At 55.9% G+C, this 21843-nt stretch overlaps 6 protein-coding genes across 6 annotated transcripts in view; 4 read left to right on the top strand and 2 right to left on the bottom strand.

Annotated features, from left to right (window-relative positions):
* PTSG_04002 (uncharacterized protein) overlaps positions 1-592 on the top strand; it is an 8410-nt gene extending 7818 nt beyond the window's left edge. Inside the window, exon 24 of the mRNA XM_004994842.1 lies at positions 1-592. This exon is cut by the window's left edge and continues 37 nt beyond it. Coding sequence (XP_004994899.1) covers positions 1-161 — 161 coding nt within the window. The 3' untranslated portion in view covers positions 162-592.
* PTSG_04001 (CMGC/CK2 protein kinase) lies at positions 258-5072 on the bottom strand. Its single transcript, XM_004994841.1, has 12 exons — positions 4789-5072; positions 4302-4424; positions 3894-4005; positions 3620-3721; positions 3331-3381; positions 3051-3194; positions 2704-2788; positions 2371-2450; positions 2133-2180; positions 1857-1957; positions 1508-1619; positions 258-1360 (listed from the first exon to the last, which is right to left on the bottom strand). The coding sequence occupies exons 2-12, from the start codon at positions 4418-4420 to the stop codon at positions 1250-1252; spliced, it is 1065 nt and encodes a 354-aa protein (XP_004994898.1). The 5' UTR covers positions 4421-4424; positions 4789-5072; the 3' UTR covers positions 258-1249.
* Positions 5073-5326: 254 nt separating this feature from the next.
* On the top strand, positions 5327-9624 carry PTSG_12114 (uncharacterized protein). The gene is made up of 9 exons (XM_004994840.1): positions 5327-5458; positions 5719-5839; positions 6223-6297; positions 6567-6673; positions 7033-7174; positions 7358-7402; positions 8105-8289; positions 8536-8656; positions 8850-9624. The coding sequence occupies exons 1-9, from the start codon at positions 5439-5441 to the stop codon at positions 9411-9413; spliced, it is 1380 nt and encodes a 459-aa protein (XP_004994897.1). The 5' UTR covers positions 5327-5438; the 3' UTR covers positions 9414-9624.
* Positions 9593-16581, top strand: PTSG_12113 (uncharacterized protein). Its single transcript, XM_004994839.1, has 10 exons — positions 9593-9898; positions 10077-10148; positions 10375-10620; positions 10808-10990; positions 11645-11936; positions 12171-12322; positions 12562-12710; positions 13224-13326; positions 13599-15989; positions 16154-16581. Exons 1-10 carry the CDS (start codon positions 9773-9775, stop codon positions 16289-16291), a joined length of 3852 nt encoding a protein of 1283 aa, XP_004994896.1. The 5' UTR covers positions 9593-9772; the 3' UTR covers positions 16292-16581.
* Positions 16582-16809: 228 nt separating this feature from the next.
* PTSG_03998 (uncharacterized protein) lies at positions 16810-17831 on the bottom strand. The gene has a single exon (XM_004994838.1). It carries the CDS (start codon positions 17805-17807, stop codon positions 16980-16982), a length of 828 nt encoding a protein of 275 aa, XP_004994895.1. The 5' UTR covers positions 17808-17831; the 3' UTR covers positions 16810-16979.
* Positions 17832-18149: 318 nt separating this feature from the next.
* On the top strand, positions 18150-21698 carry PTSG_03997 (uncharacterized protein; the record flags this gene model as incomplete). The annotated part of the gene is made up of 3 exons (XM_004994837.1): positions 18150-18301; positions 18734-19076; positions 19359-21698. 3 exons carry the CDS (start codon positions 18150-18152, stop codon positions 21696-21698), a joined length of 2835 nt encoding a protein of 944 aa, XP_004994894.1.
* Between the last annotated feature and the right edge of the window lie 145 nt (positions 21699-21843).

Below are 21843 nucleotides of genomic sequence, written 5' to 3'. Positions count from 1 at the left end.
CAACACAGATGCTGCTGCAAGCAAATGCGCACATTCGCCCGCATGCGTCGTCGTGCGCGACACACCTGCTCGCGTTCATCTCTGCTGGGCTGCAGCAAATGCAGCACCTGCACGCCCTGGCCATGCTCTTGCATGGGTCACACACAGTCTCTATTGCATAGCATAGTTCCAGCACCACATTAACATGACGTAATGGAACCCCAGTCGTCGTATGGCACCTGTATGCCACATGTATCAGAATGGTGTTTGTCAAAGTGTTGCTTGTAACATCACATGATGCCCACCCTGCTCATTTCGCCGAGGTTGTGACCAGAGCCGAGTATTGATGTTGTGTTTTTACCAGCTAGCATCAAGGCGCTAATGATGTGACATGACGACAACAACAACACACAACGAAAGCACATCCCCACTCATCATCAGTAGCAGCATCATGAATGGAAAGGGAACACGAACCAAACACGTCGTGACATTCATGACACAGCACCAACTGAGGAGCAAGAAAACAAAACATTGAGAAAAGGTTGCGGAGGTGGTGTCATGTGAGGCGAGATGTTGGCGGTGAAGAGTGACAGCACAGCACAATACACCAGAGCAGGGTCACGCTTACGCTTGTAGTGGTTACTTTAGATACATCAACAAAGAACAAGGGTAGGACAAACAAGAAGCACTGGGAAGGGTAAGACGTTGAAAGAGAAGAAGACAAAAGGGGCTGCGCAAAGATGGCGTGGGGAGAGAAACAATGAAGCCGGTCCAAACACTGCACGAGACTGAAAAGCAAACCAAGAATCACGCATGGGGGGGGGTGGAGAAGCAGAAGAAATGGACAGGGGGACCAAACGATCCAGGAGGGGATGAAGAAGTGTATCGACGTGGCAGGGCAAAGCAACCCCTCTGATTTGACGACAACAACACCACAGTGATACGACCTGAGCCAAAGACCACAAAACAGCTGTAACTGCACTCCATCACTCAATCACTCACTCACGTACACAAATCACTCTGAGACACTCGTTCCCACGATCACATGCACGCAGTCACACGCCATTCACTTGGAGAATTCTGAGGACTGAGAGAGGGAGGGGGGATGGCAATGGGCATGTGCGCGACAACGAGGTACGAGGCACCACAAAGAAGCGGACGGGCTGACGGTTAGCACAGCGACGAGATCAAAGACATCAAGCGGAGGCAAGGGAATGAACAAGGGGCGCGGAGGAGGAAAGGCCGTGCGTGTTTTGGTGCGATGTGATGTTCATGCTGCCGCTGGCGCTGCCTGGTCGGCAACACCCGCCTCTTCGGCGCCCGCCTCCCGCACGGAATCAAAGAACTTGTGCGCCATCGCCTCGGTTGCCGTCAGTCGCTCCTGCAGCCACAAAGCAACAACACAGATCACAGGCAGGTGAGGCATCGCCGTGGCAAGGGGGAGGGGCGTCATTCCACATGTCACTACACACCACGCATTGAATCGTGACAGAATCGAGCGCAGCAAGGGCGCCGTACACGTGCGTACCTGGTGGTCGTAGCGAAGCAAGTTGTCGAGAAGATCAATGCCGTCGGGTGTCACCAAGTGCTTGTTCTCCGGGTTGACAAACCGCATCCAGTTCTTCGGTGCCGTGCGCACGCTGAACAAAGAGCGATAGCGAGCGTATGGTCAAGTGAGTGTGCGTGAGTGTGCGTGAGTGTGTGTTGGCGGGTGGAAACGTGGAACAAGAGAGGTGAGCTCATGGAGCAAGGAATGCATGGCATGAATCGTCAAGAGAGCACGCAAAGAGAGCGTACACAGTGTGCGTGCTTCATGCGTTGCTGCTTGCAAAACAGCGCATGGCTGCGCGAGGAAACAAGAGCGAGGAGAGACGCACTTTGGCAGGAGCTGGTGGTAGTGTTGGTCGAGCACAATCTTGTACTTCTCAATGTAAGCGTGCAAGTCGTCCGTCCCGAGCACCTTGGCAATCTTGATCAGCTGCACACGCACACGCACACACATGCGCACGCATACAAAACAGAAGGGGGGGGGAAGGGGGTTGTGAGTGGCGCTGCGGATGAAAGACAAGCAAGGCAAGGGCAAGGAAAAGGGAGGGTGATGTGCGTGCGTGTTGGGTCGTGTGTGCGGTTGGGTCGTTTGCGCCACGACATACCTGGTCGTAGTTGTCGTGGCCATGGAAGAAGGGCTCCTTGCGGAAAATCTGATTTGAAGCAGTGGGCCAAGGACCGCAGCGAGCGAGCACAACGGTGAGGGAAGGCGCAAAATCGAACACGCAGGTCGTCGATGTCAAAGTACATGCAAAACAAAGATCAAGCCGCAGCCAGGACAAGGGGATCGGAGCATGCAGACAACCAATGCATACACAAAATTCGAGCACGCAGATGACGCACCATGCTGGCCATGACGCAGCCGAAGCTCCAGAGATCCAACGAATAATCATACTCCTCAAAGTTGACAAGCAGTTCGGGGCCTGCATGCAGCAAGCAGCAGCAGCAGCAGCAGCGCAGCAGTAATTGGATTCGCAAAGGCAGGCGGTGCGATGAGAGTCGAGTCGAGTCGAGTCGAGTGGAGCAGTCTGAGAACACGTGCATATGTACAGAAACAAGGCACACGTGCATGTGTACAGAAACAAGGCACACAAATGCCACACAAACACACAGAGGTTCATTTACACAAGCAAACGCATACACATACACATACACACAAGCAAACAAGATGCGCACCTTTGAAGTATCTGGAAGCCACTCGCACGTTGTATTCACGGCCAGCGTGATAGAATTCGGCCAACCCCCAATCAATCAATCGAAGCTGTTAACATGGCACAGGAGCACAAGACAAGCGAAACCGTGCTGGCGTGAGCTCGTTGCGGTGTCAACGCACACACACACGTATACACATGCACAGACACAGACACGGACACACACGAAGACAGACACTGGCACACTCACAGACACAGACACACACACGCGCGCGCGCGCACACACACACACACACACACACACACACACACACACACTGGGACATGCAACGCAGCGCGCGGATCAGAGTCACCCAAGACTGAGACACGCACCTCCTTCTTCTCGTGATCAATCATAAAGTTGTGTGGCTTCACGTCGCGGTGCATGATGCCTTTGGAGTGGCAAAAGTCCAATGCCTTGAGCAGCTGGTACAAGTAGTAGCGGATGTCCTGCAGGGTGAAGCGTGGAAAGAGCACCTGCAAAAGCACAAGCAAGATCATGTCAATGGCGTTGTTAGTAAAGGGTGTGTGTGTGTGGTGTGGAAGGCAGTCGTCGCAACACACACCCAAGAAAAACCGCAAGCAAGAGCAACCTAAGCAGCATCAATCGTACTTTGAAGTCTGTGTTGTTGACGTGTTCGAAGATGAGAGCCGGCGTTTTCGACTGCAATTGTGTGTTCGTATGTGTGTATTCGTGATGAAGAGTGAGTACGCGGGGGGAAGCCTGTGTGCTCGGAAGTGCATACGGCGAGGGGAAGCTCAAGAGAGAGAGAGAGAGAGAGAGAGAGAGAGAGAGAGAGAGAGAGAGAGAGAGAGAGAGAGAGAGAGAGAGAGAGAGAGAGAGTGTGTGTGTGTGTGTGTGTGTGTGAGTGGGTGAGAGTCGACACGGTCGTGCCATGTACCTTGGGGTCCCGCACGACGTCGAGAAGGTTGATGACATTGACACCACCAGCGAGGTTTTGCAGAACCTTGATTTCACGCTTGATCTTCTTCTTCTTCACCGGCTGTTCGCATTGAAAGGAGAGAGAGAGAGAGAAAGTGTGTGTGTGTGTGTGTGTGTGTGTGTGTGTGTGTGTGTTGTGAGTACAAGGGTGTGAGTGAGTCCATGTGCGAGTTTGTGTGTGTTTCGAACAGAGCAGCGTACAGCCTTCCATGATGCTCGGGCAGGGCACGTACCTTGAGAACCTTGATGACAATGGTTTTGTTTGTTCTTGTGTCGATACCTTCAAACACTTCGCTGTACTTGCCACGGCCAAGCTTGCATGTGATTTGGTACGGCTCTGGGTTCCTGTGGGCCATCCACACGCAAATCAACAACAACAACAACAACAACAACAACAACAACAACAACAACAACAACAACAACAACAACAACAACAACAGCAGCAGCAGCAGCAGCAGCACACAACAACAACAACGTGTGCATGTGGAGAGTCGCGCGTGTGGTTAAAACACCAGAAGTGATGGAACAACAAACAAGGTCCTGTGCAGAGGGCAAGGGCAATGTTTGTCGACGCGTTTGTGGCACATATGTGTGTATGTGTGCATGTGCGTGCGTGTGCATGAGAGTGTGGGAAAACGCACCCCCATTGCAGCGCGAGGGCCTCGTAGTCCCAGTACTCGCGGGGTTTGTGCGCGTTCACGTCCGCGTACACCTTGGCAACGCTGCCGGACAGTTCCCTGCGCCTCCGCCTTGTGCCCATGGTGCTGTTTGATGAGAGAGAGAGAGAGAGAGAGCAATACAGACGAGAGGTGGCGCGAAAACACGTGGTTGGAGGTGAGGTGGCGCTATGTCGAGGGTGTGTGTGTGTCGATGTTTGTGTCGATGTATGTGGATGTATGTGCATGGATGTGTGTGGGTATGCTTCGCTCGGCCGCTTGTGCCAAGATCACGGGTGTGTGCCTGTAGCAAAGACTACCCAGGCATTCCGCAACGCTCGCCTCTCCCCCACACAGCCACGTGGCTGCACACTCCGAGGCAAGCAAGCTGCACCACCAGAGCATTGTGTGTGTGTGCGTGTGTATGTGTGTGTGTGTCGACCGCAGCGCGGCGAGCGGACAAAAGGCGCACCTGTGTTGTCGTGTTCAGGTGTGGTGGTGGTGGTGGTGGTGGGATGTCTGGCACCTGGGTGCTGGGTGCTGGGTGCTGGGGGGCTGGGCTCTGTGTGACAGCCTTCGACAAGCCGGAGCAGAGCAAGGAAGAAGCCCCAAAAGCTGCTGCAGATGAATGGAGAGCACTTTTGAGTGATTGTGCTGTGCGCTTGGATGTCCTCGTGTCCAACAAACACGCCAAGGCACAAGAGAGGAAAGAGAAGAAGAAGCAGCAGGTGGCACAGCCGCGCGCTCTGGGTTGTGATTGGCGAGTTTGATTATTTTTTTTTATTTTCTTGTTGCTTGCTGGCTCGCCCTCGCTTTGTGAGCTCGTGGGTGCAGAAAAATTGTGCATGTTATTAAAAATATCGCTAGAAAGACTCGGTGGTAAAGGCGGGATTTTTTTGCCATTTGCACCCGAATTTGCGCGACCGTAGTTTGCCAATTGCACTCGTCCCCAACCGACAAGGCACTACAAAGTGGTGGACGGAGATGTCGAGTCGCGGCTGGCAGGGCAGTGATGGTGGTCGTCGTGGCGGCGGTGGTGGCAGCGGCGGCAGCGGCGGCAGGGCGAGGCGTGGGGACGCCAGACGCCAGGCGTCAAAGCAGCAGCGTGCACTGCGACCACAGATGATCTGCTCTCTGCCCAGGTTCGTTCGTTTGCCTTGGGAGGAATTGAGGTGGTGGTGGTGGTAGGAAGGTGGTGTGAGGAGAGAGTGTGTGTTTGTGGTGGTGATGGTTGCAGGGGTCGTTCGCAAGCAGCTCTATCACACACACACACGGCCGAATGAAGCAACGCATGAGTAAATGAAGTCACACCACACACACACACACATACACACACACTCACTCACTCACACACACATACTCCCACACACATACTCCCACACACATACTCACATACACACAGGTATGACTTGCAGAACACACCGTCGCGGGCACATGGTGTTTCGGAAGAACTGGAAACACGCCTGCGCGTCGCTGGCTGCGAAATCATCCAGAGCGCAGGCATCCTCCTCAATTGCAACCAGGTGGGCACGCCCACGTGTGTGTGTGAGAGTGAGACAGACAGACAGACAGACAGACAGACAGACAGACAGACAGAGAGAGAGAGAGAGAGAGAGAGAGAGAGAGAGAGAGAGAGAGAGAGAGAGAGAGAGAGAGAGAGAGAGAGAGAGAGAGAGAGAGAGAGAGAGAGAGAGAGAGAGAGAGAGAGAGAGAGAGAGAGAGAGAGAGAGAGAGAGAGAGAGAGAGAGAGAGAGAGAGAGAGAGAGAGAGAGAGAGAGGATCCTAATGCACAGTGCTGCGTGCGAAACCACAGCCCCTGGTTCTGTCCTGCTTGGTTCCTGTGAACAGTGACTCATCAACTACACATACATACACACATGCACACCTTGCGGCTGTTGGTAAGCAGGTGGTGATGGCGTGTGCGCAAATCCTGTACCAGCGGTTCTACTATCGACAGTCATTTGCCACGCAACGCTTTGAGGTGTGCACCATCCAGCACAGCAGCACCCAACTGCCACACACACACACACACACACACACACACACACACACGCACACACACAACAACAACAACAACAACAACAACAACAACAACAACAACAGCAACAACAACAACAAAACAACGAAATGAAAGCCTGTCGCTGCTGTTGTTGGTGCTGGTGGTACTGGTGCTGTTGCTCGCTTCTTTTTGCTCGCTTGCCGTTGTCTCACACTTCCACGCTTCTCTTCCCCTGCCCTGCCCTCGTATAGGTGACAGCCATGGGCTGCTTGTTTTTGGCAAGCAAGGTGGAGGAAGAACAGCAACGCTTGCGTATCCTCATGAACGTGTGTCGACATGTTCTCTTCACCATGTCAAAGTACGTTGCTTTAAGACCCCAAGTGGAACCCAGCAACCACAAAGGGCCCCCTGTGCGTGTATGTAGGTGTGTATGTGTGCGTGCGTGCGTGCGTGTGCGTGCGTGCGTGCGTGCGTGCGTGTAGGTGTGTGTGTATGTGTGGGTGTGAGTGCGCTTTGTGTGTGTGTGTGTATGTGTGGGTGTGAGTGCGCTTTGTGTGTGTGTGTGTGTGTGTGTGTGTGTGTGTGTGTGTGTGTGTGTGTGTGTGTGTGTGTGTGTGTGTGTGTGTGTGTGTGGTTTGGTGGTTGCCGAACACGTCACCCGTGGGCAATGTGTCGAATGTGGTCAACGTATTGACGTGCACGGCCGCTCACTTGCAGGAATTACGAACCAGGGCAGCTGGTGGAGCCCTTGGAGCTTGGCGGAGACGCGTACCACAACCTCAAGCACCGCGTTATCAAGGCAGAGCGCCTTGTGCTCAAAGAGCTCGGGTTCTGCGTTCACCTGGACCACCCACACAAGGTGCGCCACATGGCGGCGTGTTTCCATTTCCATTTTGTCAAACCGTATTGTTTGTGTCAATGTCGTGCTGGTCACGGCAACGTTTGTGCGTGCGTGCGTGTGCGTGTTTGACATGCTGTCGCTGCGCGCTGCCTTCCAATCTGCTCACGTGGTCATGTGCGAGATTGTAATTTGGGGGCGCAGTTGATTATCAGTATGCAGAGCGTGTTATCGCTGGAGGACAACGAGGTGAGGCTTGGATCCTCTGCAAATTGAGTGTGTCTCCGCATTTGCTCCTGTGTGGGCTTTGGTGCACAACGTTGTGCGTGTGTGTGTGCGTGTGTGCGTGTGTGTGCGAGTATGCGCGTGCGCATTCCATTCCATTCCACCTGTCTTCCTCCTACTCCTCCTCCACACCACCACCTCCTCCTTCTTTTCCTCCTCTTTTCCCTTCTCCTTTTATTTTCCCTCCCAAGCTTTTGAATACACCACGCTGGTGGCATTTTGATCCCACACCAATGTGGCTTCATACAAAAGCGAAACAAACGTCTTGGGCACCACTTTGTCGGTAGCCATCTCCGTTTAATTGCCTATGGAATTGGCTATTGTATTCGTGCCTTACACTCCTCCTTTATTCACCTCTGTTTGTTTGTTTTGTTTTGTTTTGTTTTGTTTTGTTTTGTTTTGTTTTGTTTTGTTTGTTTTGTTTTGTTTTGTTTTGTTGCATGTGTGTATTCATGTGCGCTCGTGTCTGTTTTCTCCCCCCCCTCTCTTTAACACACACACACCATCTCTCTCTATCTCTCTATCTCTCTCTCCCTCCCTTCACAACCATCCTCTCATGCTGATCGATTGGTGCATTCTTTCTCCCCACCTCCAACACACACACGCATATCACACACCATCACCACCACCATCCTCACCATCTGCGCCAACGTTTCCATATCGCAGGCGCTTGCACAACGCGCATGGAACTACATGAACGACGGCCTGCGCACGACCGTGTTTGTGCGGTACACCACGGCCACCATCGCCTGCGCGTGCCTGGATCTCGCCTGCACGGACGTAGGCATTTCTCTGCCAGACCAGTGGTACGAGCTTTTTGACGCCAGCGAATCCCACGTCGCACATGCCCGGTACGCCCCGCCAACAGTCTGCGGTACTTTTTACACGTGCGCACGTGCATGCGGGTGTGCGGGTGTGCGTGTGTGCGTGTGTGTGTGTGTCCGCGGCAGGGGGGGGGGGATTATCTGCTCGCGTGCTGCTTTGTCATATGTGCAGTTTCCAAACAATGCAACAATCTGCCCCAAATAAGGGAGGATCATGCAATCTGGCACTCGGCACACGATCCTCACAATCACACAATCACACATACATGCCAGAAACACGATTCGCGCGCTGTATCAAATGGGCCCGGTGGTGCTGGATGATATTGTTTCTTCCATCTCCAACGTCGCTGATGCATGTGGCTCATCTGCGTATCGCCGCATGCCGGCTTTGCAGGTGTGACCGTGAAACTGTTGTTTGCTGCACTCCTGTACACACACACACACACACACACACACACACACACACACACACACACACACACACACACGACGCGCGCGCACACACACACGCACACACACACATTCACGCACACTCTCATCTCCTCCCCCTCCCTTCAACCAAACTCGGTCACTTGGCGGACCTGCAGCTGCGAGCCGTCGGCGACACGTCGTCCGTCTCTACCGGTGCAAGCGTTTCTCGCCGTGGGTCGCCAGCCACGGGCACGCCCTCTGCAACGCACACCACCCCAGACCTGACACCAGCAACATCAGACACAGCCACGGCTGCAGCCACAGCGACAAGAGCGGGCGCGTCTGAGTCTGCCAGCGCACCTGTGTCTAGTGCACGCCCTGCGTTGATCACCCAGCCGCCGATGGCGCCGCCCCAGCCTGGTCTCATGGGGTTTGCACCAGCGCCATCGATGGGTGCGCCTGCCGCACCTGCCGCGCCTGCCGCACCTGCCGCTTTTGGCGGCCCCATCAACACTGCTCCGCCCAGCAGGCTACGCGTCGCACGCGGCCCGCCCCCTTCCTCCTCCTCACAACAACAGCAGCAACAGCACGCGGCGCACTCACGACCATCCTCATTAGATCGGGAGCGCGACAGGTTACGAGACGCGGAAAGAAGACGTGGAGGAGAAGAGGACCGCTACCGTGATGACTACAGAAGCAGAAGCAGACACGACCGCCGTCGTGGAGCAGGCCGTCGCTGAAACAGCTCACATTGATGCCGACAAGGAGTGGAGGAGTTGGAGGATGAGGGTGGCAGCAGCATCAGCCATCATGTCATGTGCTTCTCCTTTCTGCTCTGCCTCACTGCTGGTTTGTGTGCATCTTCTGTTAATTTTCCACGTGTGTAAATGAATACAGGATACGCCAGATAGCTTTTACACCCGTGTACATTGACACCTATGTATATTTTCCAACAGTTTTACACGACACTGCCACACACACACACACACACCGCTCACTCACACCCAGCGCAAGCAACCCAGAGATAGACGGGGGTGGCCGAGCTCGTTTCTGACAAAGACAGCCACCCAGCACACACACACACACACACACACAAGCCATGTCGAGGGCACCGAAGCTCCCCAGCTTCATCGCCAGCCATTTGCAGGGCGCAAACGTGCCCCCTGGCGCAAGCAAGGAGTTTTGTAACCTGATCAAGGCGATTGGCGAGAGTGGAACCAACCATGTACGTGTCATGCCAATGGCTGCGAGAGAGCCGATGTGGGGCCAACAACGCATGGGCGCTCACGCAAAAGCACACACACACACACACACACACACACACACACACACACACACACACACACACACACACACACACACATACTCACGTTCGTCCTATGTTGTTTGCACGAAAATGGTAGGAAGAGACACGCATCATCGCCAAGGAGGCAAAAGTGTTGGAAGAGCGACTGCGCCAACCCAACATCACAAAGGTGTGTGTGTGTGTATGTGCGTGTTTGTGCGACCATCACTGCACTTCTCCTTGCGCATGCTGTTGTGCGCTTGTTTCAAACGCTGCCTCGGCTCGTGTGGTGCACGCAACCACGCTGCACCTGCTGTCTCTCTTCTCATCAAAGCCACCACCACCACTGCTCACACTGGTCACACGCTTCCTCGCCCACACCATACAACACACACACACTCAACACACACACGCAGAAACAAATGAAAGAGTACCTGATTCGTTTGTTGTACTGCGAGATGTTGGGGAAGGAGGTTTCGTTCGGATACATCCACGCCGTGAAATTCACCCAGCACTCCTCCCTCCTGGAGAAGCGCGTGGGCTACCTGGCCGTGAGCTTGCTTCTTCACGAGGACCACGAGCTCATCTACCTCCTCGTCAACACCATCCAACGCGATCTCCAGTCCACCAACATTGTCGAAATCTGCATGGCTCTTACCGTGGTACGTACAACCCCCCGTGTGCTGTGTCCAGTGGCTGTGGCTGTTTGGTGTCTGTTCACGCTTTTGAACGTTGTGTTTGGCTCCATATCTCGTCTCAACTCACATACACGCACACACACACACACTCTCTCTCTCTCTCGACCCTCTCTCTACCATCTCTCTGTCTCTCTCACCACACGTCATGCAGGTGTGCAAGCTGATCAACGCAGAAATGATCCCAGCTGTCCTGCAATACGTTGTGCCAGCGCTCGGCCACTCCCGTGAGATTGTCAGGAAGAAGGCTGTCCTCGCACTGCACCGCTTCTACCAACGTTCCCCAAGCAGCATCACACACCTCATGCCAAAGATTCGCCGCGCCCTCTACGACCAGGTACACATGACGATGCCTGTCTGCCCGTTGTACACTCAACAGACCCCTGAATTAGCACCTGTTGTTGTTCAGGCACGACTCTTGCTGCCCTCGACCTCGGTTTCTATTCTCCTCTCTTGTTCTTGCATCTTCTGCCGTCTCTCTCTTCTTCTTCTTCTTCTTCTTCTTCTTCTCGCATCCCCTCCCCTCTCTTCCCTGCCCCACTTCTCTCGCCTCCCATTTTATCCTTTCCTTTCCTTCCCTTTCTTCCTTTCTTCCTTTTTTCCTTTCCTTCCTCCGCACGTATGTGTCAGGCCTGCTCCCAATCGTGTTTTCGCATGGGAAAAAGGTTTTTGGAACTGCGGACAGACCAAACCCCCATTGACTTGGTGGTGGCTCGGTGGCGCTGGCGCTTGCTCGTGTGTTTCTTTTGGCACACCAGCTCGTGGGCTGACCGGTACCTTTTTTCCTCTGGTCATGCCCTTGCCACCGCGTGCGAGCTACACCCGCGCATTTCTCTCCCCCTCCCTTCCTGCTTCCTCTTCCCCCCTTTTCCTTTGCGTCACCCTGCACCCGTGCTTCATAATTTGCCGCCTTCGCACAACCTCACTCAACTCCCCCCTTTCCACTTGCGCAAACACAAATCACGCGCGACAACTTGCGTGCAATCTGAAGGATCCTGGTGTGATGGCAGCATCGCTCAACCTGTTTTACGACATGATTGTGGACGACGCCAGCAAGAACAAGGACCTCGTCCCCAGTTTTGTGTCTGTCCTGAAGCAGGTCGTTGAGCACCGGCTGCCCAAGGACTTTGACTATCACAAAGTGCCTGCGCCTTGGATGCAGATCAAGCTTCTCAAGATCCTGGCCCTGCTTGGCAAGGACGACCGCGCTGCCTCCGAGTCCATGTACGAGGTGCTTCGCGATTGTCTCCGCCGCGCAGACATCCAGAGCAGCGCCGCATACGGTCAGTCAGTGGCCCTTTCCGCTGTTGCTCCTGTTTGTTCGTTGTTGTTGTTGTTGTTGTTGTTGTTGTTGTTTGTGTCATGGACAATACAAGTACACTGACTTGTGGTCACCACAATCACGATGTTGGCATTGTGTATGATTGTCCCCTGTCCCTCCCCTCCCCCTCCCTTCCCATCTCCCCTTCTCCCTGTCACTCACAACTCCTCATTGTCGTTGCGTGTTTGATTTACAGCTGTGCTATACCAGTGTGTGCTAACATGCACCCAGATTTACCCAAGCTCACAGCTGGTTGAGCTGGCTGCAAAGAGTGTTGGCCGCTTCCTGCGCACGGACAACAACAACCTCAAGTACCTCGGCATCACCGCGCTGGCCTCTGTTGTTTCCGTAAGTTCGAGGTGTCAGCCTGTCGTCGTTTTGTCATGATAACGACCACGATGTTATGTTTTCGGGGGTGCCTTGACACGGTTGCTGCACCTGACGTTTGTGGCGTGTGCCCTTGCAGTTCTCATTATCCATGTGTATATGTCCCTCACCCTTGTTCGTCTGTCTTGACTTGGCACCCACTCAAAAACGCCCCCCCCCACACACACACACACTCTCTCTCTCTCTCCCTCTCCTTGCAGGTGAACCCGTCGTATGCGTCACCACACAAGGCGCTTGTGATTGAGTGCCTGGATGATCCCGACGAGACCCTGAAGCGGAAAACGCTCGATCTCCTCTGCAAGATGACAAACCCTGCAAACGTCAAAGTCATTGTCGAAAAGCTCCTTGGGTACGTACATTGCTTCTTCCCCCTAGCAAGCACCTCGCTTCCTTTCTCCGCACAGAAGCTGGCTTCACATCTTACCTTCCTCCCTTTTTCTCTTCTCTCGACTGCACAACACAGCTTTCCTTCTTCTTCTGCCTCTCTCTCTCTCCCTCTCCCCCGTATACCAATGTCACACACGGCGTCTCATCGAAGCTTCAAAGCCATTTCAGTTGTCTCGTGGGCTTTGTTGTCAACAGTTTTTCAACGCCAACACCAAAAGCACGATTAATGGTCGCTGGTTGTCCTTTTTTCATCAGTAACACCCGTGGTTAACTAGCATTACCCAACGTGCGAACACGTGTATGGTTCTCTTCCTCTTCTTCCCCCGTGTTTTCTTCTCTGTTCATCTCTCTCGTTCTGTCATGCACGCACGCACTCTCACGCGCTTTCTTTTCCTGGTGGTTGTCGTTGGTGTCATCTCCCCATTCGTGTTATCCCGACTTCCCCATTCACCAACGTGTTTTTTCCTCCTCATAGGTATCTGAAATCCACGGTGGACACATACCTCCGCAAGGATCTCGTCCCGCGCATCATCGAGCTGGCGGAGCGCTATGCACCAGACAATGTCTGGTATGTCGAGGTACGTACACACACATCATGTAGCATTTTGGTGTACTTGGTCATGTCATGCCATCCGTTTCGTCCTCGAACACTGTCATCACCCTTTCACACACACACACACACACTCACGCGCACACACGCGCACACGCACACACGCACTCAAACTCAACTCACACACACGCACACGCACGCACACTCGCCCGTTCATCTTTTTTGCCTCACATCTGCATTGTTGTTCTGAACAACAACCCCACCACCACTACCACTACCACCACCACCACCACGACGCAGACGATCAACACGCTGTTCCAGACTGCCGGTGACTTGGTGCATGACCGCATTGCGCACAACCTGATGCGGCTGATCGCGGAGGGCACAGAGGACGATGAGCTGGATGCTGAGCTGCGCGTGTTTGCCACGGAGAGCTACATTGAGCTGCTTGAAGAGCCCTCTTTGCCCGACGTCCTTGTGCAGACCATGGCGTGGGTCGTCGGCGAGTACGCGTATTTGGCTGAGGACTATGACCAGGAGATTGTGCTGCAGCTCGTCTGTGACCTGCTCAACCGCACGTACGATGACGAGGCCACCACCAAAGGCTGGATCATCACCGCCATTGCCAAGCTCGTTGCCCAGACGGGTCTGTTTCCCAACGCCGTGCGCGACCAGCTGCAAGTTTGGCTGTCCAGCGTGTCCAGTGACATCCAGCAGCGCTGCGCCGAGGTGCTCGCGCTGGTGCAGAACGGAAGCCTCATGCGCGAGGTGCTGCCCATTGACGCCAGCTGTGAGGACATTGAGGTTGACGAGGACTTGTCCTTCCTCGACTCGGTCGTCCAGACCGCGCTGCAGAACGGCGCCCGTCCCTATGAGGCGCACGACATCAACATTCGCAAGGAGCAGCCCGCCCACACCACAGAGAGCACCAACGTGGCGTCCACCTTCAACTTTGAGCCGTACGAGGCGCCGCAAGACCCGGACCAGGCATCCTCGTCTGCGGCCTTCAACCAGTCCATCTTCTCCAACGCGCAAGCTGATCCGGTGTTGTCGCAGCTGCCCAGCCACCGCGGCGCAGGCGATGCCTCCAGCACAGGCACGGGCAGAACAACCCCCACGGATGCGTCATCCACAGCTGCCAAGCCCTCGGCTGCCTCAGCACTGCAGGTCAAGGCCCGAAGATGGGGGCGTGGTGGTGATTTGGTCAAGAAACAACAGCAGCAGGCGGCCCAGGAGCAACCATCGACCACAGAGGCAGCCGAAGGCGCCAGCCACCAGCAGCAACAACAACAACAGGAAGACCAGCAGCAACAGCAGCGACAAGAGGAAGAGGATCGGCGACGCCGCGAGGAGGAGGCAGCAGCCAAGCGCCAGGCCCAGCAGCGTGCTGCGTCACGACCCATGGACGAGGAGAAGCGGCAACTGGCGGACTCCATCTTCGTCTCTGCAGACAATGCACCCGTGTCGCCGCGCACCGCAAGGAGGTCGAGGGCGAAGAAAAGCCGGGCCGCGCGTGGCGCCAGGAGACGTGATGGCGGTGCCAGCACGGCAGCCAGGTCGGCAGCTCCCGTAGGCGACCTCCTGTCATTGGATGATGAGCCACAGCAGCAGCAGCAGCAGCCATCTGCTGGTGATGACTTGATGGGGTTGGATCTTTTGGGTGATTCCCAACCCGCAGTCACGTCGACAACCACAGCGTCCCATGCCCAACAGCAGGACGCAGCCGGCGACCTGCTCGGCGACTTTTTTGGGTCATCAACAACAACAACTGCGCCCAGTGCCACCACGAGCTCGTCGCCTCCCCCGCCATCATACGACAACTTCATGTCCAGCAGCTTGCCTGTTTCTAACGCTCAAGAGCAGCAGCAGCAGCAGACATCCGGCCAGGATTTGTTGGGCGGGCTGGATGATGATTTTGGCCTGGGCGGCCTGAGCATGTCCTCCTCCTCATCCCAGCAGCAACAGCCACAGTACGCCAGCTCGAGCACCAACGGTGGTGGCGGCGGCATGGATCTGCTGTCCCTTGGCGGATTTGGCGAGTCATCGACCGATTCGACTGGTGGCGGTGATGGAGGCCTGCTCATGCCGAGCAACTCGGCAGAGGCCACGACCAGCGCATCCACGGCGGGCGGCGATGGTGCCGAGGACGGCATTCCCGGCACGCTGCTGGTGAAGGACGACAACTTTGTTGTGTCGTACGTGAAGGAGCAGGCCGATGACTGCGTGCACGTGGATGTGCATGTGAAGAACATGACGAGCCACGTGTCGTCGGGGCTTGTGACGAAGCTCGACGGCTCACGCGGGCTCGACCGTGTTGACGCACACAAGTTGGAGACCAAGTTTGGCATGAAGACGAGCGCCGGCGGCAGCGCCACTCAGCGTACGTCGTGGATTGCAGCGAGCATTAGTGCTGGCATGTCCATCCAGGGGCAGACGACGTATCTGCAAGGCGGTGCGACGCGCACGCTGCGCTTCAAGATTCCGCTGAGTCCGCCCGACTTTTTGCGCCCATTGTCGCTCAGCACGGAGGAGTTTGGTGCCATGTGGCAGTCGCAGTGCACGGCCGAGCGTGCGCAGATGATTACGTCCTCCCCTGTGACAACGGTGGACGACCTCTCGTCGAGTGCGCTTGAGACACTGCACCTCTCGACTGTTGCCATCATTGGTGCCGAAGTCATTATGGCCGGACAGGTTTGTTGCTGTTGATTGGTTGTTGTTCTTGTTGCTGCTGTTGCTGTTGTTGTTCTTGCTGCTGCTTTCTTTGTCGCCATACCCCTCAGCTATCTCACATCTGCACTTGCCTCCTTCCCCCGTCTCCCACCCCCAAACAATCTCCATCGCTTTGCTTCTTGCAGCTGCTTAACAATTCGGACCGCGTGTGCCTGATTCACTGGCGTGTCGACGCACCTACGCTGCATGCTGCCGTTCGCACCAAGTCCATGCCATTTACGGAGGCTGTGCTGCAAGTGGTTGTGTCATCCTTCCGGTCGTGATACCGGTGTTGGGTGGTCATTGACTGCGTCGTCGGACTCGCTCGACTGCAAGCGTCTCGCTGGCCCCATCATGGCTGTGTCAGTGTCAAGTTAGGAAAGATGATGTGCTGTTTGTCGGCTTACATGTGACGCGTGGTGTCTCCTCTCCTTCCCCCCCCCTTCCTCCTTTCCTCCTTTCCCCCCTCGTTATTCTCCTTGTTCTTTTCTGTTCCCTTGCCCCTGTCCTGCGTTCCTTAGTGTCGCCATGTTCATACCCCCCCCCCCTCTCTCTCTCTCCCTCCTCGCTCAGCACACGCGCGTGCTGTGAGTGGTTCGTCTCAAACCACCTTCCTCCCTCTACCTTCCAATGGCCGTTGCTTGTTTCTTTGCAACAACGACAAGCAACCTGGTCGTTCTTATTTGCCTGTGTTGTTTACTCGTGTATCTGGGCTGTTGGCTGCAGCCGTTAGTTACCCCCTCTCGCCCTTGCAACGCGTGCTGGCTGATGAAAGAACCAAACGACAAAAACACCAATGCAGCAATAGGTGACGCCAGCGCAGTGCAATAACGGTCACGGCAACCGGCAGCTTGCAGCTGAGCAAAGTGTTCAACAGCAACCCCAGCACAGGCAAAGAGCAGCGGGTGAAGTCTGGGGCACACAAAACAACACGACGCACATGGCGATGAACAAGCCATGCGTCGTGTCTTGCTAATGATCTGGGGCCGATGAAGAGGGTATGTGTTGCTTGCGACCAGCGGACGATGCAGAAGTACGTTTGTGGCCGCTGCGAAGTTGGCGCGAGCTTGTGGCGCTGCTGTGGGCGTCCGTGGCTCGCGCAGCGGACCGTGTGCTCCTCCTTGGTCGGCCTCTTCCAGTTGAAGAAGATGACGAAGAAGAAGAAGAACAAGTCTTGGGGTTCTTTCTGGACGGGCTGCGCCTCCCGCCTTCATCCCCGTCACGCACGCCAGCGTCTTGTCCCTGCTCTCGTTCTTTTTCCTTGCCTGCCTTCTCCCCTTTCCCTTTTCCTTTCCCTTCTTCGTGTTGTCTGCCCTCTGCTGGTTGTTGGGCGTGTCCTCTACGAGCGCGTGTGCCGCTGGCGTTTTGTTTCGGTTGCAGTGCATCCTCTTGTTTGTGCTGGTTGCGCTCCTCCTTCTTTTGTCTGCGCTGGATGCGTTTGAAGGCGCGGATGAGATGTTCTTCTTCCCGAAGAGCCTGAGCACGCTGGGCCAGGAGCTCGGTGTATCTTGCCTGCAGGTTGTCCAGCAGCTCTTGCTGCACACTGCACAGTGACTGTGCGTTCTCAATCACCCCCGTGTAAAACCGCTTGAGCGCCTCTGTCTCATGCTCCAACAGCACACTGTGGTCACCGATGTGGCTGTTGCTGTTGCTGCTGCTCTTGGTGTTACTACTTCTGTCGCTGCCATTGCCGTTCACTGTGGCTGCAGCCGCGGTGCTCTCGCTCGCTTGCTTGGTGCTCGCACGCGCCACACTGCGCGCGCTCACCCGCGCCTTTGTGTTTCTTGGCCGCCCGCTCATCCGCGGCTTTGATGATGGTGGCGGGTTTGGAATAATGGTACAAGACATACATAAAACCGCCGCCACCCCAACGACCACAACAACAACAAGCACCAAACATCGAAGAAGGTGAAGGGAGACGGGGAACAAGAACAAGGCAGACAGACAAGCAAGCAAGCAAGCAAGCAAGCAAGCACTGGGTAGGCAGTGGTGGCAGCTGAGCGGCCTGTCAAAAAGCAAGCAGCCTGTCCCAAGCAAGCGACTTGTCACAAGCAAGTGGCCTGACAATAGCGGCGGCGTGGTAGCACACAACAAGGAGAAACAAAGACCAACAAGACAGCAGCAACAACACCACATGGGGTGATGATGACGCTGCGGAACGGTGCATACTCGCAACGCTATGCGAGGATTGAGCACCAGCGTGAACAGGAGCATGCAGCTACTGAGCGACAGACGGAGGATGAACAGCAGCATCGACTCAAAGAAATGCAACAAGCATCGAAGCGCAGATGGAAGTGCGTCCTCAATGCGCTTGCGTCTGTGTGTGTGTGTGTGTGCGTCTGTGTGTGTGTGTGCGTCTCTGTGTGTGTGCGTCTGTGTCTGGATGTGTCTGTCTGTCTGGATGTGTGTGTGTGTGTGTGTGTGTGTGTGTGTGTGTGTGTGTGTGTGTGTGTGTGTACGTTTGCTGCTGGCACGCTTGCTGTTGGCACGCTTGCTGGTGTGCACGTGTTAGTGCTGTTGCCTGCTGTCAATGTGAGCACGTGTCCAAGGTAACCGCCGACAGCAAGCACTGTTTACATTACAGACCCCCCTCTCTCTCTCTTGCTGGCACACTCACCGACATCCACCCCATACACACACACACACACACACACACACACACACACACACACACACACACACACACACACACACACACACACACACACACACGTCTTCCCCTGCAGGAAGATGCAGGAGAAACGGGCGCGGTTGAAGCGGGAAGAGGAAGAGCGAAGAGAGCGCGTGCTCGCTGAGCGCAAGTCCAAGCTGCGCCAGCACATCAGTGCACTGCACGAGACCACCCGTGGAAGGCGGTCGGCTGCGTCATCGCGACCTCGGTCACGCAGCGGATCAGTCCGCAGCATGGGCAGCCGCACAAGGCCAGACAGCGCGGCGTCAACCCGCTCCAAGAAAGCCGGGCCATCGCAAGCCGACGCTATCTTGGCCCAGGCCCTCAAGGCCGTGCGCCAGTACCAAGAGCAACAGCACCAGCACCAGCTGCGCGACTATATTCAAAACCCAGCAGTGGTGCATCACCAACACCAACAGCCTTCAAGACACGATGATCACTACCAGCACCCAGCTCGCAGTCACCACAACCCCGCACGCGACCAGCATTCGCCACCCTCACACACATCAGCGACAACAACAGCAGGAGCAACAGCGGCACACGCAGCTCACCACCACCACCACCACCAACAACAACAACAACAACAACAACAACAACAACAACAACAACAACAACAACAACAACAACAACAACAACAACAACAACAACAACAACAACAACAACAACAACAACAACAACAGCAGCAGCAGCACCAGCAGCACCAGCATCAGCACCAGCACCAGCAGCATCAGCAGCATCAGCACCAGCACCAGCACCAGCACCAGCACCAGCAGCACCGGCCATCACCGCGCGTCCAGTTTGCCAGCGCATCACCGCCTCCACACGACACGGATGGCAGATGGGGCAACTCTGCAGTTGAGGAGCGGGGTGGTTACGCACACGTGCCGAACCACACAACACCGCAACATGGAAAGAGCGATCAGAGTGATCTGGGCTATCACTACCACACCAAACAACGCCAAGATCCCCACCAACAACATCAGCAGCAGCAGCAACAGCAGCAGCAACAGCATGAACGCGATGTTGCTGGTGGTGGGGCCGCCCACTTGTATTCGCGTCACCATGACAATGACGATGATGGCGGTGGCGCCTGCACGGACGACAGTCTGGACGACGGGGAGGTGTCTGATGGCGGGGAGGACGCGTTCTGGCTTGACCACGATGAACAAGTACATGGCACACACGCAGTTGCCACTCGTCAGCCGCACCACCAGCACCACCAACATCAGCAGCATCATGACAGTGTGCAACGAGAACACGATTTCCAACCATCGCGTGTACCCCACCCACCGCCACAACAAGCGCAGCAGCCACGCCCAAGCTCACGCTCGCAGTCGCAGTCGCAGCTGCAGCTGCACACGCGCTTTCGCCGCGTGCCACCGCCCGTGATGATGCGCAGGGAGTCAAAGCCGTTCCACGACCGCATGCGACGCAGTGAACACAACATGGTGGGCGATGAAGACCGGAGCAGCGACAACGACCACCACCATCACACCCAGCGTCACCAACAGGCGTGGGACGATGAGAGTGGTGTGGCACATATGCACAGGGCTGGCAGTCACATCCCGGGCCCGTACAAACCCGCGCGCATTGGGCCATCGACATTTGTAGACGAAACAGCAAATGGCCCTGCACGACGGCGCGGAAGTGGAAGCGTGCGCTTCTTGGACCGTGACGGTTGTGATGATCGTGGCGATGCTGGTGCTGGTGATGAGCGCAATGATCGTGGTGGTGGTGGTGGTGGTGGTGATGATGACGAGGAGGCTGGCGGAGGAAGTGGTGGGGGAGGTCGAAGGCAACGGGCTGTGCGTCACCACCAGCTCCAGCAGCAGAAGCAACACGTGTACCATTACCCACAGCACCCGACCTCACACACAACCAAGAGCTCAGAGCAGCAGCAACAGCAACAACGAGTGCCGCAGCAACAATCCCACCCACATCCGCAGCAGCAGCAACAATCCCACCCACATCCACAACATCCACATCCGCAACATCCACTGCAGCAGCAGCAGCAGCAGCAGCAGCAGCAAAGACACGGTGCGGGGAACGAGGCGACAGTTGTGCAATACAAGATGCCACACCGCCGCGGCCACGAGCCAACAGCAGCGGCGCGCGACAGGTGGCAAGGCAGGCGGCTGCACCTCAAGACGGCTAGTGGTGAGCGCGTTGTGCAGCACGACCCGCTCACACGCGCAAAGATTGCCGGCCCGTCTGTCCAGCGCGCACATGCACGCGTGCGTCCATCACGGGGTGTGTCCGATGCACCTTCGCACCAGCACCAGCACCAGCAACAGTATCAGCAACAGTATCAACACCCGCACGGTCCGCGCACGCGTCTGGTGACGCGAAAACCCGCTGGTGAAGTGCTGGACAGCATGCAGCTGTTCCTTGAGCTGGAGCAGGAGCTCAGCGACGACGCACACGCACACGCAGACACACACGCACATGCACACGCACGCACGCGGCTGCAGTCTGATGCAAGTGCAGGGCGGAGATATGGCAGGCAGCAGCCTGGAGGGGCACGCAAGGGTCGCTCGTCGCCATCGTTGCCGTCGTCATACAAGACGCGCCAGCTTGTGAACCAGAGTGTGGACGATGCTATCGGTGAGCTTGAGGTGCTTGAGCAAGATCTTATGGTCAACCTAGAGCACCTCGACCAGCGGCTCAAAGCCATTGAGCACAGGCGCGGCGATACCCCCGACGATGCCGAAGACAGCGACACGTCATCTCGTGGTCGTGGTCGTGGTCGTGGTCGTGGCAGGGGTGGTGGGAAGAGGATGAGGGTGGCGAGTGCCCCCGTGCACCGCTCACCAGCACGACAGCCGCAGCCACCACGGATGCCGCGCACGCAGTCAGCGCGCCACCGCACGAAGCAGTGGGCGGAGGCGACGAAGAAGGAGGTTGCTGGCGGTGATGACGCTGCGAATGCCATGGCGGCCGCCAACGCGCGTCCCGTCAAGCAGCGGTCGTTTCGGCGATACAGGAAGCCGACGTCATACGCTGACATACACGCGGGCTGAGGCAGCGCTTTTGTTGTTCATGGCAACGTGTCCATTTCTCCACACACTGTCGCTGTGCGTGTGCGTGTGCTTCCGCGTGTGCATATGTGAAGTTGTTACATTTTGTCTCGCTGCAATTGTAACCGACCTGACACCCTTTGACACA

The sequence above is a fragment of the Salpingoeca rosetta genome, assembly GCF_000188695.1.
Source record: "Salpingoeca rosetta unplaced genomic scaffold supercont1.9, whole genome shotgun sequence".
NCBI classification, from domain to species: Eukaryota; class Choanoflagellata; order Craspedida; family Salpingoecidae; genus Salpingoeca; species Salpingoeca rosetta.
Note: the sequence above shows the minus strand (reverse complement) of the source record. Positions and strands in the feature narration are given on the sequence as shown.

Excerpts from the sequence above, each read along its gene's own strand:
- PTSG_03998 (XM_004994838.1), bottom strand. The coding sequence starts at position 17,807 with ATGAGCGGGCGGCCAAGAAACACAAAGGCGCGGGTGAGCGCGCGCAGT.
- PTSG_12114 (XM_004994840.1), top strand. The coding sequence starts at position 5,439 with ATGATCTGCTCTCTGCCCAG. Across the intron at positions 5,840-6,222 it reads TCCTCCTCAATTGCAACCAG|GTGGTGATGGCGTGTGCGCA; the intron begins GTGGGCACGCCC and ends GTTGGTAAGCAG. Across the intron at positions 7,403-8,104 it reads TATCGCTGGAGGACAACGAG|GCGCTTGCACAACGCGCATG; the intron begins GTGAGGCTTGGA and ends TCCATATCGCAG.
- PTSG_04001 (XM_004994841.1), bottom strand. The coding sequence starts at position 4,420 with ATGGGCACAAGGCGGAGGCGCAGGGAACTGTCCGGCAGCGTTGCCAAG. Across the intron at positions 3,195-3,330 it reads TCAACAACACAGACTTCAAA|GTGCTCTTTCCACGCTTCAC; the intron begins GTACGATTGATG and ends GTGCTTTTGCAG. Across the intron at positions 2,451-2,703 it reads GGCTTCCAGATACTTCAAAG|GCCCCGAACTGCTTGTCAAC; the intron begins GTGCGCATCTTG and ends TGCTGCATGCAG.
- PTSG_12113 (XM_004994839.1), top strand. The coding sequence starts at position 9,773 with ATGTCGAGGGCACCGAAGCTCCCCAGCTTCATCGCCAGCCATTTGCAG. Across the intron at positions 11,937-12,170 it reads CCAGAGCAGCGCCGCATACG|CTGTGCTATACCAGTGTGTG; the intron begins GTCAGTCAGTGG and ends TTTGATTTACAG. Across the intron at positions 12,711-13,223 it reads ATTGTCGAAAAGCTCCTTGG|GTATCTGAAATCCACGGTGG; the intron begins GTACGTACATTG and ends TCCTCCTCATAG.